The sequence below is a fragment of the Lagopus leucura genome, unplaced genomic scaffold (genome assembly GCF_019238085.1).
Source record: "Lagopus leucura isolate 7727_CA_CO unplaced genomic scaffold, USGS_WTPT01 Super-Scaffold_100017, whole genome shotgun sequence".
Lineage (NCBI taxonomy): Eukaryota > Metazoa > Chordata > Aves > Galliformes > Phasianidae > Lagopus > Lagopus leucura.
In genome coordinates, this window is record NW_024962271.1 from 13,798,750 (window position 1) to 13,817,727 (window position 18,978).

Here is an 18,978-nt window from a genome sequence, read left to right on the forward strand (position 1 = left end):
TCTTGTTCAGAGCTCTGGTTATTCCCTGCATAGAGCAGGGCTGGAATGGTGAGTCCCATACACAGACACCAATATGTGCAGCCTGGGCAGGAGATGGACACAAAGCCTCTGCTGCTACACCAGCCCATTCAGGGTCTGCCTTTAACTACGTCATCAAAATGGTCACCAAGAGACACTGTGTAGGACTGTAACCACATCTCGCTAAAGAAATACGTGGCAAGAAAATAGGCTAAAGAATAATACAAACGCTTAGGAAGGAAAATAATGTTTAGGGGTAGTTCTTTTGTTCTAATTTAATTTGTTCTGTTCTGTTGTTTGTTCTAATTTAAAAAATACAAGAGATGCTTCAGCTTTAATGTTAAATCAGGTATTGCCCTTTGCTGCTTTCTGGCATAACTAAAAGATTTAATGTATGCAAATGAGAAGAAAACGTGGCTTCATTCAGCAGTAATAAGTATCTGCCTGTTGCTACCTTAAAATCACAGCAATCACATCTGGTAACTGCCCTTTTCTCATGTTTCCACTAGTTTTCAGACTTCCTCTTGTGGTAGCTTGAGACTGCGCATCTGGATGTTTTAAACATACAAAGGAATTGCTAGAGCAAGCAAAAGAGAAAACGGTGCAGAGAGTTAAGATGTGCAGATAAGCAACTAGTGCACTGTACAGCTAAAGTAACTGACAGCCAGTTAGAAAAATCTTTTTTCAAAGAGGATTGCAAAAATATAGGCAGAATGAAGACTCACAGTGTATTTGGCTTCGTTTTTAAAGTACTATTAATCCAAGTGTATCTTTTTAACAAAACTTTAGCTGCACCGTCACCAATCATTAAGTTCCCTGGGGACAGCACTCCAAAAACAGACAAAGAGCTAGCAGTGGTAAGTGTTGGTTTCATCTTTGCTTCAGATTTGTTTTTCTTTCATAAGCAGATGTTTCTTTCTTCTTTCAGCTGAGGCTAGGAAATGACTGTAGCGCTCTCTCTCTAGTCTCTGCTAGTGCTTGCTAGCTAGCAAAGGTATCAGCTTTCAGAAGTAAAAACTAGAGCCAAGTAATGTTTCTCCTCTCATAAAAAATTTAAAGGCAGCAAAATCTTTTTCTTTTTCCTTCAGTCTAAGTGTACAAAATAATTTCATTAAATCATCGTAACTGTAATCAACAGATTCCAGTGGTAAGAGAGGAAAAGGGCAAATGTCTAATTTTTTACTTATATCAAATAGAACTGTGGGCTATCAAGATTCACTTACAGAAATCAGGGCTTAATGCATGTATCACACAGCTTTCAGGATCTTGTTTTCCAGACTGTTTACTGTGCACTGCATAAACACAGCTTTAAAGGACAATTACAATTGAAAGCTGGCTCGAGTTTCAGAAGGCATCAGGACTGGTTCTGACTTCAAAAAAACCCTCAGAGGTTTAAAGAAATATTCTTTTCCAGATTAATAAAAAAAAAGTTTGGATTTCTGAATGTGATGTTAGCAAATTATAGCTATAAATCTACAGTATTTTATTCTAACCTCATTTTAAGTCCTGTGGACCTTCATAAAAACAACGATCTATGGGGAAGTCCATTTAAGGGGAGATTGAGATGGATCCTAATTTTAGCATGTAAATTATAGACATTTCTCTTCTTCAGCAGTAACTCCATTTTAAGGAAGATTGAGATAAATTATTCTTATTTCAGAATATAGAGGGTTGGAAGTTTGTCACTGTTCTGTAGGAGCTGGTGTGCATCTTGGGAAAGCTTGCCAGGCTCATGGTCTGGGGGAGGGTAGAGAGAGAAATTCCAGATGGGAGCTGTGGTGGAAAGTTGAGGAAAAACAGATAAACTGACCCCAAAAGGGCACTCCCCAGCCTTTAACAAGACAAATTCACCAGAGCTTTTGTCTTGGCAGCACAGCAGCCAGGGGGTGGGGGCAGCACGTGTGGGAAAAGAAAGGGGAGTCATACATGTCTAATGGTAATTTAACCATCCTGAAAGAATCTATTTTCCTTACACACAGTTAGACTTTTACTAAATAGCAGCAATCCACATCTCCCCTTGTCTCTACTTCTTTAGAACAACCTATTTATTACGTGTACTCAGAGGAAAATTACAAGCTGGTTTAACACTGCAGTTCTGCTTTGTCTTTCTGGTAATATTCTTGGGCAAGGTTAACTGGCTCCTTTTCTCTCACACCGTCCATCTGTACAGCCCCAACACTCAGAATCAGAACACAAATTGCTATGTTGCAGCTGGACCCTGTTTCATTAATGGGCTGGATCAAAATTCCAGATCACCACAGCTCCCTGCTGACTCTGGGGAAACTGAATTTTGCAGTCTAGGCCAAGATGTGGTTTACACAGACACTGCATTTTCTTCAAGATTCTCTCCTCATAGAACAGCTGGTCATGTTCATTTCTCATCTTCAGTAAAATCTCCATTTTAGGAAAAACTGAGAGGGGGGTTAGCTTTTTATTCAGAAACTTAAATACAATTCTTTATTGTGCCTCGTTTTCTATTTTGTTCATTGTTTATCATACTTACAAACCTAAAACGGCAAGAGCAGCATCCTCTGTCCTCAGTAAAGTTCAGTTCTGATGGTATACCATCAGAATACATGGTGCATCACCAGCAGATACCATGGTATATCACTGGCAGATACAAACACAAGTGTAAGACAATAGATCAAGCTACATTAAAATTATCATTAGTATAAGAACAAATGCTCCAAACTGGCTTGCTTATGTTCTCAGTGCATTTCACATTAGGCTCTAGGCCCCATTTCCTCTGAGTAGACAGAAACTTGCTGGTAGCAAAGGTGAAACCATTGCGTATCCATTTCTTGCCAGTGCTGTATTCTCCTCAGGAGAAATATCATATCAGAATTTGATGTTATGAAAATTATTAAAACTAAGCAAAATCTGTGCTTAGTCAGTAGGTAGATGGAGGACCTCCTGAAGGAAATGGTGTAACATCCTAATTAAATTATTTTCTGATTCAACTATGAACTATTTCCTTTACAGGGTAAAGTGAGGTACTCCTGGACTTAATGTTGATGAAATCCAGGTTCTGACAAACTGCAGTCATCAAATGACATTTCCTATGTTTTGTTGATGTAGATGATGATTAGATACATAAAGTAAGGTTTCCCTCAGGAATATTTATGGCCCAAAGACTGAAATGCACAGTCATTTCGTCAAGCTTCTTAGAATCTTTGGTAAAAAATAGTTCTGATACATTTACCTTGTTTCTTACATTGGATTTGTACTTAATAATTTGGATACAATACCTGTTGGTCTCTCCTTCCTATGCTGAAGAGTTTTACCAGAAAAATCAGTAACCCACAACCTTTCCATCTACCAGCATCACTGGGAATGGCTCAGCTTTGTGCCATGCTAAACACCGGTCCAGATGGCCTACACACCAGTTTGGGAACACTCGGTGTTTGATGTGGCTCTAGCACTTCTTTTAGAGCTAGATGTAGAATACTGTTAACCCAAACTGCAGTACGGAATTACTGAAAGCTCAAGTAGAGAGAAGGAACAAGGAGAACTGCAAAGTTCACTATATTGGATAAAGCCTGTAAGTCCTGATTGCTAGATTGTTAGTCAAGCTGCGAATGAATGATAGGTAATTATCATTCAAGATGTTCCCAAATTAGCATATTCATCAATCACTTTATCTGCTCTTCATAGGAAATGTAAATTTAGCAATCTAAAACTGTACCTAGCCTAAACAGTGCAACTGAACCTACCCTTGTAACAGTCCAAGCAAAGGCAGCAGCTTGAAAAAACAGGTTTTCTCAAATTTAGTTTGGATCCAAACACTGAATCCAAATCTTCAAAATAGCCATCTGTCTTTGTTTCGGATTTGTTAATTCCCAGATAGGAATAGAGTTGATTAAGATTCTACACAGTTGAAGATATAACTGAAAGTTTTATGGTCTGACTCTTACGAGAGGTCACGCTTTTCTTTTGATGACAATGTTGTCATGACAGGTTTCACCACATGTTACAGACTGCCAGACTACCGGGCATTCTCAGAGGGTGTCTGCCCAAAGACATTCAGTTATTCTGGCACTCAACGCTGAATTTAAGAGGAAAAAAAAATACTAAATCCTAAACAGCTTATGTGTGTTCTACACAGAAGGTGGAGACCATGAACAGATACTTAGGACCACAGCTATTAATCTACAGTTCAAAATAATTATAGAGCTTATTAACACATTTGAAAGACAAGTTGCTTAACTGTAACAGTTGCCAGGGAACAGGCAAACCCACTGGTCCTCTGGGACAGAGGGAGCAGATCACAGCAGGCTGATTTAATACACTGAAGTGGAACCACAATGGTGTGTCTGCAAATTTCATCCAGTAGGTCAAAGGTATGAACTGACAGTGTGTCACATGCTCTTTACCTCATTTATTCCTTTTTTCCCTCTTTTTTTCCCCCCATGCATCCCGTGGAGCTTTTACGTATGCACATACTGTTCAGATACAGCGTTCAGCCAACTGAGATATACCAAAGACTCTTCCTCAGGTCTTTGCAATGGTTGACTCAAAAACAAACACACATGACATTCAAAGAGCTGTTTGTGGTATGAATTAATGATTTTTTTGTGTGCGTGGTTGCTTTGATACCTTAACTTGACAAGTTGCTCAATAATTCACAGAGTCTTCCAGGAAAAAAGTACATGTGATCTAAGACTGTAAGCAGATTTACACATCATAAAGAAACCAAAAGAGATAAACTCATTTTCACTTTGTAGTTCAACATTAAAGGTCTTTGCTTGACTTATTAATAAAGCAATTCCTCAAGCGAAGGTGATGGCTAATAGTGGACTAATAGTGGAAATTATTGTTTAATTAGTAATGTTGTGTGATCAAGGATGGTTTGTGTCAATTGAGGAGATTCTGCTGGCCTCCGAGCTACTAATAATTGTAATTTTGAAAAGAAAACTTGCAAATTTCAGATGGAATGCTAACATGGAATTACAGTATTTATTTGTAATGACTACTTATCTCTTTTATGAATTTTAAAGTCTTTGTTCTGTGCTTTATTATTCCCAAGCAATACCTGAATAAATATTATGGATGCCCAAAAGACAACTGCAACTTATTTGTACTGAAAGATACTTTGAAGAAAATGCAGAAGTTTTTTGGGCTGCCTGAAACAGGAGATTTGGATCAAAACACAATTGAGACAATGAAGAAACCCCGCTGTGGTAACCCAGATGTGGCCAATTACAACTTCTTTCCAAGAAAGCCCAAATGGGAAAAGAACCATATAACATACAGGTACTGTCTGGGTTTTGCTCATACATAACCTGAACACTTTTAAGGACCAACCAAACAAGGCACTTCAGAGTGGAGAAGGTGCTCAGTGGGTTACACAGTATTTCTTGAATTACAGTCTCGTGTTTGGATGACTACTTTACACAAACATCATAAATTTCCATTAAAAAGTTCCAGGAATAATTACCTAAAGCTCAGTTTTAGGGTTTTGGTTGGGCCCGAATAGATTTTGGTTTTGTTCTTTCTCTGCTACAAGCATCCTATGGGATCTGGAGCAGGAGCACATTACTTGCCCATCTCCTTGATGGAGACCAAAGGACTGCAGCAGAAGACAGAGCCCTCTGCAGTCAGCAGTCATAAAAACATTGCTCATCAAATAAGTTATAAAGTAAAATAAACATTTATTATTTATCAGCTGATAATCTTCAACAATCAGGAACCCAACGAAATAAAATTCAGCTTCAGTAGCCAGTCAGTGAGGAAAAAGTTGTAGGTAATAAAGGGAGCAAACAACTAAATAAGGCGTGGGATGAGCATCTATCCACATTAAACAGATGATCTATTCCTACATAAGGAAATCCTCCTATTCCTACATAAGGAACACAAAAAGTTAAATATATTAAATATGCCCATTTGTGTACTGCTTCTGAAAGTATAAAACTTATTTATGACCACAGAACTTTCTAATGACTAAGATGCAATCAAGTTACCACAGTTTGGTAAAGCACCAAACTTTTTTTGTGTTTCCATACCTTGGTCAGTAGCAAACACAGGAAATTCCAGCCCTTATGAAAGAAGGCCACAGTATCATACATTTGTTTGGGCACCTAGGTTGCTCCAAAGTTACCCTACATTTGTCACAGACCAAGCACATACATGCAACCAGCAGCTACTGTCAGGAGAAATCATTTAAAGCAGGACTGTTTTGATAGGTTTGACATATTTTCATTTTTCAGTCGTACTTTACAGAGTCATGAACCAATATAGTTAAATTCAATAATAAAAACATTCCTGTGGATCAGATGGTCTGGGACAAAACATTTAGTAGCAGCAAGAAAAAACAGCAGATTTGTCTTAAGTGCTTGACTTGGTCTGCTGCTCCCTTACTAGTTACAATTCTACATAGTACTCATTTTATGACAGTCTGATGAATGCTGGAAACCACATTCAAGGTCTAGGGCCTTATCCTACCAACACACTGCTGAAGATCTAGCAATCAATTGGCATAAAACAATATACAGCTAACTACCAAAGTGAGAGAGAAGGGCTGCTTTTTTTCAAAAACAATCCAGTCTTGAGACTGTCAGAATTTTAGTGAGCTCTTTATCTGGCAAGTCTCAGAAAACAGGGATGCATTGGCACGTTCAGGTCTAAAGTGACAGTGTGACTTGCAAGCTTGTTAAGTAGTTTACAAGAACACAAATCTCAAGTGTAATGGAGAGAAAGAATGTAAGGTGTTGTCTTGACAGCAAACCAGCACTGATGCAAAACCGAGTATCGTATGCAAGGCCCACCACCATGCAAGCCTTACAGCCCCTGACTAGATAGTTAATGATGCTGTGTCAATTCCAAACAAAAACTGAGTAGCAACTACCACCTCTGAACGCACTTGGATCAGCATAAAGTCTGTACCTCATGTGGAGCAGCATTACTTCTTTAACCAGTTTCAAAGTCTTTTCAGCATTTTGATCAGTAAGCAACATATACTGGGAGGGAAGGTATGTGTTTCTTAATTCTCCTTTTTATGTCTAAGGATTATAGGCTATACCCCGGATTTGGATCCTGAGACAGTAGATGATGCCTTTGCCCGAGCCTTTAAAGTCTGGAGTGATGTCACACCACTGAGATTTAACCGAATAAACGATGGAGAAGCAGACATTATGATTAATTTTGGCCGATGGGGTATATCTTCTATTTTTACATGTGTTTTTGGTTTTGTTCCTTTCATTAATCCTTCACATTGGAATGACTTACCCTCAATAAGGAGGCTCATGAGCCTTTCTGGCAAATCTTGTCCTGGCTTGCACTTGGCTCATGCTGGCTACGATCTAATTTCACTAAGACTTTTTTTCCTAAAATATATATACATATACACACATTAGAGAGAAAAATATTTATAACATATCCTTATTCTATATTTATCTCTGCAAAAGAGGATTATTAGGAGTAACATTTTGTTTTTAAATTTACAAACCAGAAATAGAAATGGGAAATATTGATACAATTTTCAGATGCAAGATGGCTTTTCACAACAGAAGACTACGTAATGCCATCATCTTCATTTACACCTCCATGCTTGTTTTTCCAGTGGTAGTGGCAGAGGTCCTAGCATATGGGGAGACCTTAAAAACAGATTTGAGACTTTCAATTTATCTCCATAACTGGTCTCTGTTCTTTAGCATAGCAGACTGGAGACTTTCAACACATTCTTTGGTCTTGAAGAATTTCTAAGTATGGCTCTTAAGCTGAATCCTGGTTTTAGTCCTGCTGATGATAAGCAACTTGATTCATTTCAGTTGCGCATGCCTTCTCAATTAATTTTGGTTTCCTCTAACAGAACACGATTTTCAGTGTATACCTGGGCATTTCAATTTCTAACAGTCACAGAATTTTTAATACTAATGAAGACATTTCTGAAGCCAGTCACTTGGGAGGTAGACTTTGCAAGTGAAGCAAACGGTTTAAAGAATAACTGAGCTCTTTGTAAAAGCCTCCATTTCGAGTTGGTCTTCTTTGCTTTAGCTACTGATGAGTTGACTTCAAAAGCTTCAGAGATTGTGCACAGAACCCAAAACTTCAGATCCTCATCCAGGCTGGCTTGGTTCACAGGGCAAGCCTTACAAAGGCAGAAGTGTTCCTGCTGATTTTAGCACTTGCAGATTACACTCAGCTCAGAAATAGTGGGAGAATTTTTCCCACAGTCATTCATTCTCATCACCTTATTGCCTACAAATTCACAGGATTTGGGACATCCACAAAGTTGTTCATTTTTCAGCTTCTCTTAAGCAAAGAACAGGAGTAAAGATTCTAAATTCACATCAAACTCTTGCTCCCTGAACAACTGACACACTAGTCTACTGAAATGAATGAACTGAACTAGTATTAAGAGGCTGACAGCAGCATGAAATCAGTGCAACAGAGCAGAGATTCAGGCCTGTGTATTGAGGGTTTCTGTTAAATGGAAAGACATCAGACTGAAAAGCTTGAAATGATGCAACTGGAGATGCTGGCAGCCAGCTTTGCTGCACAGGTCAGTGTGGTGGGAAAGCAATGAATACCAGGGTTATGCCCTTGCCAGCCTGCCTTACCCACACGCAGTGTACTTCCAAGAAAAGCCTACAGTGCAATAACAGGAGAGTTACTTAAAGTGCTGTTGCCTGTGAGCAGCCTGCATCTCAGAGTGGTTGATGTGGGGAAGGGACAGGCTCATTCACAGGACTCCAGGTGTTGAATAAGAGCTAGATTTCCAGAGATTCTCTACTGAGAAGCACTCAGATGATTTGCTTTCCCCAATATACTATGCAAAGAAAATAACACCGCGATCAGAGGTGTAACGGACAAAAGAAACCGCAAAAAAGAAAATCCACCTTTACTTTCAAATCTGTGTTTCAGACTGATGCAAACTCTCTGAAAAAAATACCTCTCATTTGCAATATTTTACAGCTCCTGCTAGTCTCCACTGAGAAATAACAGCACACGTGTTGTTGCACATCCAGTGTACAACATTTCACTGCTCTTCACAGTCTGATTCCCTTTCACAACACTTTTGTTATATAAAATAACATGCTGCCACAACTGCAAAACTGTCACTTGAAGATCTTTGCAAGAATTGGCTTTCTCTTCTCTATTTCAGTCTTGTGAGCCCAGCCCATACCACTCGCTAGAATATCTATTGCAGTCTTGGATGAGAAAGTGCCAGGATGAGAAAATCATCATCATCGTTCATGTATCCATTTTGACAGCTGAGGTCATTAGAAACTGCTTTTTTTGTCTGATTTCTCCTGCAGAGCATGGTGACGGCTATCCGTTTGATGGCAAAGATGGTCTCCTGGCTCACGCCTTTGCGCCGGGGCCAGGAATTGGAGGAGACTCCCATTTTGATGATGATGAACTGTGGACTCTTGGAGAAGGGCAAGGTACTAAACTTCTTCATGTTTCAGAACATACGTCTGCTAACTGTTTCAGGATGTTGCTTCAGGAACTGCACTAAATGTTTTCATTGACACGTCAAAAAGTCTTAGGAGACAATATCACTACAGATGAAAATAAGTTCATACAATTTAAATTGTTCTCAACAAAATGTTTATGTAATTCCTAAATGTTTTCTAGAATTCCCATTCCTGCTCCTCTATCATTACCCCTTGAAAAACTGAACTAATAGACCTGATACCTCAAAGCCTTGCTGAAGGGTGGAAAAGTACAAAGCCATGACTGATTTTGAATGCTTCAGTTCTCAGGTGCCCAAGATGCAATATTGCTATTAGGAGGCAGAATGCTGGGAACTTTTCTACTTGTATTCTCTTTTAACAGAACCTAAGCTATGATTCCAGTCTTTAAAAATTGAATGAACCACCTGAATCATAACTTATGTACTCATGGTATCTGTCAGAAACAAATGAAACATAAACCCCTCGTGCACAATGGGTTAAGAACAACTTCAAGAATCTTTAGTAGGCAGTAATCTTTATAAGGAAGTAACCAAAGACTCTTGTGCGACCTTCAGCAAGTGAGACCAAGCAGCAGTAGCGTGGAACACGTTTTATCTGCTTAAGCTTCACCACAATCATATATTACTAACTGTAATTCTTTCACTGTAAAATAAATTGGGAAGCTAGAAATAAGAATACAAACTCATGTTAGCTTTTCATTTCAAGATCTAGTTTTCCTCAGCTGTCCTCCCACTCAAAGGAAATCATTGAACTTCAATACAAAATAGCCCAAACCCTTCACTTTGGCTTTATTTTATCTCCAGCACAAGCACTGATGGGTACCTGTAAGTAACTGGTAAGCATCCCTGCCTCAGAGCAACAACAGCGAACAGGAGGAAACTTTTTTCCACATGTGCAGATATCCTACACAAGCATCCAATTAGTCACTGCCATTAAAAGAAATACTACAGATATGCCAGTTGTTTGTACAGAACAGAGCACCAGTACTGTAGACTTAAGTGTTTAAGAAATAGAAATAAAACCCAGGATCTGTGTGTGCCTGCATTACCACCAATTCACTCAGTGCACCAGCAGATCTCATTCAAGTCAAACTGCAAATACCAAAGTCATTTATGAGGCACGAGGTATGTCGGATCTCATGCTCAACATGAACATGCTGCCTAGAAACTTTCAAAATATACTGAATATTCTAGATCACATTACCAAAGAAACTCAATTATTAAACATATTAACAGCACGTATATAAGTTTGCATTGCCAGAGTAACACCACCGCATTTATTTTTCTGGGCTGATTTTAAGGACTGTTCATTCTAACACTTCACCATGAGTAATATCTATGTAATTCTTTCAAAATTACCAGTTATTACTTCAGCTATGATCACCTTGCCAATAGAGAGACCAATAACATATAGAATTTCAAAGCAGAAATCCACACTACATTTACACCAATATCCTCCAGTCAGTGACTCATTTTAGCATTGCATCTGTTCTCTTTGCAGTGGTTAGAGTAAAGTATGGAAATGCAGATGGTGAATACTGCAAATTTCCCTTCTGGTTCAATGGTAAGGAATACAACAGTTGCACAGATGCAGGACGTAATGATGGATTCCTCTGGTGTTCTACAACTCAAGACTTTGATGCAGATGGAAAATATGGCTTTTGTCCCCATGAGTGTAAGTAAAAAGTCATTTCTAGTGTTCCTCTTCCTCCTAGATTGTTCCCTTACTTGACTGATCTATCCATTCTCCTTTTACTTTTCTCCCCGCTTCCCTTCTGGTAGATTCAGATTTACTGGTCTTTAGTATCCCCACTGTAATTAAGCAGAATCAATTGGTGTAGAAGAGTATGTAATTGATAATGGCCCAGACCAATTCCTTTTTCTAAACACAAGAAAATACTGAAAATATGCCTGAAGCAATGCAGGCTCCATTCGTACATCAAAGATACAAAGGTTCAATTTCACAATCCAGGAACAAACTACATTAAGGATAAGGTCAAATTCAGGAGTGCACTGAAGGACAGAAATCTCTCCCTGAATTGCAGGCCAGTCCACTGATAATTGCACTCTTTCAAGAGCAGCAACTGCTAAAGTCTGGCAGTTAGGGATGAAATCCATTCAGGCAAATTTCTAACCTCACGTATCAATTTACTTATTTTAGTAACTGGTAGCCCAAGTCAGCCCAGTCTGGAAGCCCTTTTCATGCACTATGACATTATCATCACAAATCATCCTATAAATGCCATGTTGCTGCTTTTCAAAATAAAAACAATTGAATTTCAAGTGGTTATCCATGCTGGTAAGAAGGGATCTTTATGTTAGTACATTACAAATTACTAGCCAAAACAGCATGCACTTTTGTAAAGTTTAGATTTCTATTTTAACGTATGCTTTAGGACCCTTCATTAATGAAGTAGTTCCAATTGCTCGTTTTACATATAGCATCAACACTATTTCAGAGATCATCACTGCATCATCATCTGGGCAAAAATGTTAGCGGGCCTAGGACGGCTAGGATCATACTTAATTTCTAGCTTTTTAGAGAATCCTTGCCTTTACAAGTAATTTATTTCATGTTTGGACTTTTAGGATACAATCATTAACAGACAGGACAATTTGTATTGTGCCGTCATGCTGCTATTACTTTTTCTACAATACACAAAGCATGATTATGATTTTAAAATGAAGTTATAAGCCAACTTGTCCCCCAGTAAATGTTGGGAATTTATTCATGTTCTTGAAATTCTTGATTAATCTGAAATCTTGTGTCCAGTAGATAATTCATTACTGTACAAGTGTTAATTTGATCTCCTTTATATCACACAGTAGGGAGACTTCAGAGAAGCATTACATATAACTGGCTGTAGCCTTGATAAATTGATGCCAGAAGAGAAAAGGATAGAGAAAATAAGGAGCTTTTAACCATTAGCTTTGTTCCAGTACTGCAGTTTCCCATATTTATTTCTGCCCTTTGTACATAACCAATTGCTGTAAACTTCTGGGAGCAAGCAGTGTTTCATCATTCCTATTACCTGACACCTGAGCAATGAGCACACAGCACCACTATAACTGCTGCTGCTATGACAGAGCAAATAATGGCAGTTGTGAAAGAGAGCAAAACAGAAAATAATGGAACTTTCGCTGGACTCATGATAATCATGCTTGGAACAACAGCACTAAGTTTATTTTCAGGACTACACACTTCCCAAAAGAAGATAATATTTCTGTATAAGCAAGCTAACAACTATCAGAGAAAATCTGTTGCAGAATATGAACAGTCTTTTAGCATTTATACGTGTACAGTCAATGGGTGTACAACTGTACAATCAGTAGGTGTACAGAGGTAAGGTTTAGTAAGATTATCATGCTGGAAAGACAACCAAAATAAACAGAAACGCTCACCAGTGTTGTAGGGTCGCAGCAAACTCCACGAGGAGCGATCTCCAAAAGAGATCCTTCCCCACTGGCAGTCAGCTCTTAAATGGGATCTAGGAGAGTTGCAGCCAGGCTCCATCCCTTCCAGTAGCACAGAGGAATTGCCTTCACCTGTGCTCCTGCAGCTGACTCATGGCTTGCCTCAGGTGGTCAATCAGAGGTTCAGGCCGTGATCAACAGATCCCATACAATATGTTAAAGAAAAGTATGCTTTTCTTTCCAAAAACCTAACTGCCCATGCTATACCACATCTAGAGCTGGGATCTACCATGGTGATGACTATTTCTATGGGCACAGCAGATGAAGAAGGAAGAGCTTGAACTTCTGCCAGATTTCAGTTAATGACAAGAGATTCTGCAATTACAATTAGCTACATTCCTTGCAGAACTCGCCTCTTCAGTCTAACGTTTACTTCAGTAAATGGCATGTGCACACATGCACAGAACTGCACAATCATTCTTTCCTTTCCTCAAACTTTGCCTTCTCCTTTACTCATTCTCTCCCCACCCTTCCTCAGATCTCCCCTCTCATAGGTTAATCCTTCCAGCTGGAAAAGAGCAGAACTGGCTTTATTTTTTTAAGATAGCTGAAATGCTCAGAGGCTATATGAATTAGGCCTCTATTACAAGAAGCTGGACAAACAGACATCTGCATACCATGACTGATACCTTTGTAAAATGCTGAAACCATACAAGACAGAAAATATGAGCAGTGAAGCACTCTCAGTAGGAGTTGGTTCTGGAATTTGGTCTTCCTGGAAATGCTTGTATCAAGGTTTCTGAAACGGAACAGAACGATTTCAGCCTTTTGTTTCTGATGTAATTGTTTTGCAAGATCCTTGAACAGTTCTGCACAGATGTTTCTTATTAAATTCAGAGCAGCATTGTTCACTCATTATTCCAAGACTCCATTTGCTAAACCCTGTTAATAAATTCAGATAGGGAAGGATTTACATCATACAGCTTGTATTGGAGGCAACATTCCTAGTTGTCAGTGTTCGTTTGTCTTTTAATTCACAAAATTCAATTCACCTCAATATGCCACAGTGCTCATTTGGAAACATTTTTCTTAAAGCTGTGGTACTGCACTAGGCCTTTCTAAAGTTCATCTCAGATCTGTACCCTCATTTTGCAGGCTGACTCAGAAATCGTTTTTTAAAGAAAAATGGGAAAGCAGAAAGTTGTCTATGTACTACACAAATTTTATACAGCTGTGTAAAACCTCTCCTTTGCCATATGGGATCAAGGGACGTTGAATCACTCTCCCTACCAAAGTCCACTTACACTACAGGGAGTCAAGGTTCCAAATCTTGGCCCTCCAATACCTAACATTACTGCTATCTGTCCTACTCCAGAGCTTTCCACATCAACAAAAGACACATAAGCTAACCAGCTGGTCGCATGTAACAGTTTATTTAACCCAGTGGGGTTCTCCCTGCTATGCCATCTTTAATACCAAGATCTTGATTCAAGGCAGCAGGCTGGACAATGTTCTGAATAGGAGAAACAGAAAAAAAATGGGTTTCCTCTGCAAGTCCCACAGGCCAGATACCTCTCCTTGCAGCAGTCACCACCTCCTGTAGGCTGTCACTGCAGCTTGACTCACAGGTTGGTTACAGCCAGCCTAAATCTGCTGTTGCAACTGTAGAACTTCACAGATTTTGAAACTGCTGGATTTACTATGAAGCAGAACAAGAGACAGGCCCTTTTAAGATCTTACAATCCACTAAGCTCCTTGCTTATTTGTTTTGGGGAAATAGTCCCTTTAATTCTCATTTACATCAAAGCAAAGACTTTTCTAGTAACTGCTGGGGAAGGAGTCCTTGAAAACTTAAACCTCTGATATTACCATCACATGATGTTACGTCAAACAAAATGAAAAACTGTCTTTTGACTGTGACTCAGAAGGACTCCATGAAAAGCTGTGCAAGACCGACTTTCTTTATGTTTTCTGCAACTAAGCCATGTTTTAACCTTTTCTTTTTTTTTTTTTTTTTTTTTTAAAAAAAAAGCTATTAAAATAGAATTTGCCAGATCCAGATTTGGAAGCAGCCCATGTGGTAAATGAGTCATCTCAAAAACTTAGATTCATTTTGCTTTCCAAATCTATCTTTTAAAAAGGTTTTCTCCAATCAGCACAGACACAGTCCTAGTAAATATGTTTCCTATTTTCTTGCAGAATATTAAAAATACAAACATTTGCAGCTTGCTCTTTTGGGGAGGCACAGTGTGTGCTGCCATTACATCAGTGAGCACCTTTTGCCTAGAGATAGGAGCTCTGTGGCTGCCTCCATCTCAAAGATGCAGAAGGACCTAGAGAAAAGCTTGGCCAGATCTGAAGTTCAGAACACCCGCCCACGTGAGCCAGGCCTGCAAGATCCAAGTCCTCTCTGTACTGGGGTAGGAACTCACGTCAGTAATGTAGTGGTTCATATCCTTGATTCTGTGGCCAATTGCTGATTTAAGTGGAAAAGCAAAATGAATCATTTGTGTCACAATATCCCATCGTCAGAGCCCTTCTCAGCTACCCTTCAGCCAGAAAAAAATCTTGGCTTATTATTTATTCCTACTCTAAAAGGTAAAGCTTGCTCATAAACATTGTCTCTTCCCAGCTGTGTATCAGACTAAGCAAAGACATAAACCCTCACAACCTACACAAAGACACTGGGGCTACAAGAGCTATTTGGTCATCAGAAATGATAGCAGCAAAGTTATAAACAACTTGGTAAGCCTTCCTGCATAACATTTGGGTTTTAGCTTTGGATTTATAGCGGGGGAGGAGGAGAAAGATATCCTCCTGGTGATCTTAAAAAGGCCAAATCATGCATTCTTTACACTGGGAATTCACAAAGTTCATAGAATCATAGAATGGCTTGGGGTGAAAGGGACCTCAAGGATCGTCAAGCTCCAACCCCCTGCCACCAACCTCCATATCTGATACTAAACCAGGCTGCCCAGGGCCTCATCCAACCTGGCCTTGAACACCTTCAGGGACGGGGCATCCACGACTCTCTGTGCAGCTGTTCCAGCACCTCACCACTCTCATAGTAAAGAACTTCCCCCAGTAGCCAATCTAAATCTTCCCTCCTTCAACTTAAAACCATTTCCCCTTGTCCTGCTATTATCTACCCTTGTAAAGAGTTGATTCCTCTCCTGTTTCTAGGCTTCCTTTAGCTACTGGAAGGATGCAATAAGTTCACCCAGCAGCATTCTCTTCTTCAGGCTGAACAAGCCCAACTCCCTCAGTCTGTCTTCATAGTTTCATTCTGACGTGCTGTGCTTAAATCTCAAGGAGAAATAGTATGTGGCAGCTTGGAGGATGTTTCTGTCTCAGTTTGGTGCAAGTCTGACCTAGCCTTTTGCCCTGAGGTTTCCTCCGACCAGCACAGGGCATTCACATGGACAATTGTACCACTGAGGATTCCTGCCCATAGAGTGGCTCAGAGAAAAGACAGGCAGATTCAAATCTTTTGAACGCTCTGAACCATCTATATTTTCATGCAATTCAGCTTGGATGCAATTCCAGAAATTTTACTCCAATCCTAGAACAGGTCCCAGGACTCTTGACTCAGTTTAACCTACTCCATCTATGTGAGAGACTTGCAGTTCTCACAGATGAGCCATGGGACCTGTTTGTGTATGTGCACAGACAACAATCAGCCCCTAGAAGATCAGCTTGGGAGCACTAACAAAGCAAAAGGCAGGAGGATCTCCCGGCGTTCAGCTTTGTTAGAGGAATCTTGCTTGTCTAGGGAATGCTTGAGCACAGCTGTGTGGATGCTTGGAAATGAGAAGCAAAGCCTAAGGGAAATGCCTCCAGGATATAACATCTAACTAACTCTACCACAAGCTAGCATCTTAAAGAAGCATGAAACTTAAACAAAGAGCTATTAGGAAAACTGTCCAAGGCTCTAGAGAACATTTTTGATGAAAGGTAAACTAATTAGCAAAGCACTAAGGAACATGGATGATTTTATCAGAATGGTTTTCAGAAACCCTGATTTAAAGAAGATATATTAAATGTTTTATGTAATGGGACAGGCTACAGAGGATTCATACAATCCATACTGCATTCCAACAGCTTAGTAGAGTTTTCTTCCTTCCCAGTTAATTTGTAGTTATTCCTTTCTGCTCTTCATTTCCCTCCTAGTGATACTATACCACATCCATCTCTCTTATCAAAACATTTTTAGTGTAAAATAGAGGCTTTAAGTGAACAGTGCACACAGTGTGTACCTAATCACTGTCAAGACCTCAAACATCACCACTGGCACATTATGATTTCTCACGGATTCTGAGCACTGTGTTTTAATATTTTCCTCTTCTGGTTTCCCAACAGCACTTTTTACAATGGGTGGCAATGGTGACGGACAGCCATGCAAGTTTCCCTTTAAATTTCAAGGCCAGTCCTACGACCAGTGTACAACAGAAGGCAGGACAGACGGATACCGATGGTGTGGAACCACTGAAGACTATGATAGAGATAAGAAATATGGATTCTGCCCAGAAACTGGTATGAGGAACACTGTTTGCATAACAGTGTAATTTGTCATTGTTTTAAATAACAAAAATACTTTTTACACCTTTACCAGAGCATATAGAAGTCAGTGAACCAGGTACGACTTCAGTGTTGGTGGCTATGAGCAATCTGTGTAAAAGATACTGAATGTGGCATGCAGTACTACACTACATCTATCCAAGATACACAAAAGTCATCGAACCATAGGACTAAAAGTCTACCACTGCATGATAGTTATGAGTAGATTACAATTTGTTAATGGCCCTAAAAGAGAAGACTCGTGACAGAATAAAGCATGAGCAATATTTTAACTTGCAACTCTCAATAAGTAATATTTTAACGTTTTCACATGGGAAAAAATAAATCCTGTTTAGTATGGTAAACTTGACCTAATGGATCTTTTTAGCAGATCAGGGGAACTGAGGAAAATGTTTCATACAGGAAAATAAATCTCTGCTTTCTTTACAATTTTTTTAATGCATATATATTTTTAACTTGAATTACATGAACTTTATTACACAAAAGAATAAAAAAATAGCTTTTTGTAGCTTGGCATTTTTCAGTTTAAGGATACTGGCTACAGATACAATTATTTAGACTTAATGAGTTAGTAGTTGTGGTTCTAAAATCTCAGCCTTTTGCTGGAGGCAAGGTGAAGCTATGCTCATGCACAACGGGCCATAAGCCTCTGCGCACAGCTGGCACAACCACCAGCTGAGAGCACACGGGTGAACCCTGCTTTTCCATTCTTGTGAAAATGCCCTACTCATTTGAAATAGGGATTTGTATCAGTGCTTGGTTTCCTGATACTTCTGATATTCAGGAGTAACCTTTCAATTTTACCTTACAAATGATTTACAAAGGAAAAAAGTAAAATTTAAATTAAAGAAAGGATCAAATTCTTTGTAACATGCTACATAGTTAAGAAGATGAAAATCTGAAGCATAGGTCAACAGGCAAAAGAAGCAATAGAATTCACAGCTCAACAAGAAACTAGAATCTATATATCAAAACTCCTGGATAAAGAGTCTCTATTACTGAAGCAATGAAATACATGTTGTTTAAACTTTTTTTTTTTTCTTTTTCTTTCTTTCTTTTTTTTTTTAATTTATTATACATTACCATATATTTTGGAGCTCTGAAAAGATTTAGGGGAAATTTTTTGCAAGTTTCTGCATCAGTATTGTAAAAAAAACCGAATGTTCAATTAGAGAAAGTTTGAAACCATAGGTTTTCAGAATGCGTCTTGCTGTCAACATAAAGCAATTTCTCAATCTGTTAGATATGACCTTTTGACTTCTCCACTGGAGCTTTTTTCTTTGAAAGCTTATATTTCAGTGGGACAACTAACAACCACTTGATGCTCAGTGGTCCTTCAAGTTTTCTGACACTAAGCCTACTGCGAACCTTCCTGAGCTACAGTAAGACATCAACAGGAAATTATCAACAGCATTATCAAAAGGACAACATAAAGATATTTGCTATGCAATCTTCCTCCTCAAAACACTGCTACCCATTTCCTTCTCAAAGCTGTACATATCAGGCACTTCTTGGCCAGCACTTCTCCTTCCCACCAAAACAAATGACAA

At 39.0% G+C, this 18,978-nt stretch overlaps 1 protein-coding gene across 1 annotated transcript in view; it reads left to right on the forward strand.

Annotated features, from left to right (window-relative positions):
• The first annotated feature begins 527 nt into the window (after nucleotides 1-527).
• MMP2 (matrix metallopeptidase 2) overlaps nucleotides 528-18,978 on the forward strand; it is a 34,656-nt gene continuing 16,205 nt past the window's right edge. Inside the window, exons 1-6 of the mRNA XM_042876935.1 lie at nucleotides 528-875; nucleotides 5,045-5,271; nucleotides 7,022-7,170; nucleotides 9,276-9,404; nucleotides 10,938-11,111; nucleotides 17,210-17,383. Coding sequence (XP_042732869.1) covers nucleotides 732-875; nucleotides 5,045-5,271; nucleotides 7,022-7,170; nucleotides 9,276-9,404; nucleotides 10,938-11,111; nucleotides 17,210-17,383 — 997 coding nt within the window. The 5' untranslated portion in view covers nucleotides 528-731. The remainder of the gene's footprint in view (nucleotides 876-5,044; nucleotides 5,272-7,021; nucleotides 7,171-9,275; nucleotides 9,405-10,937; nucleotides 11,112-17,209; nucleotides 17,384-18,978) is intronic.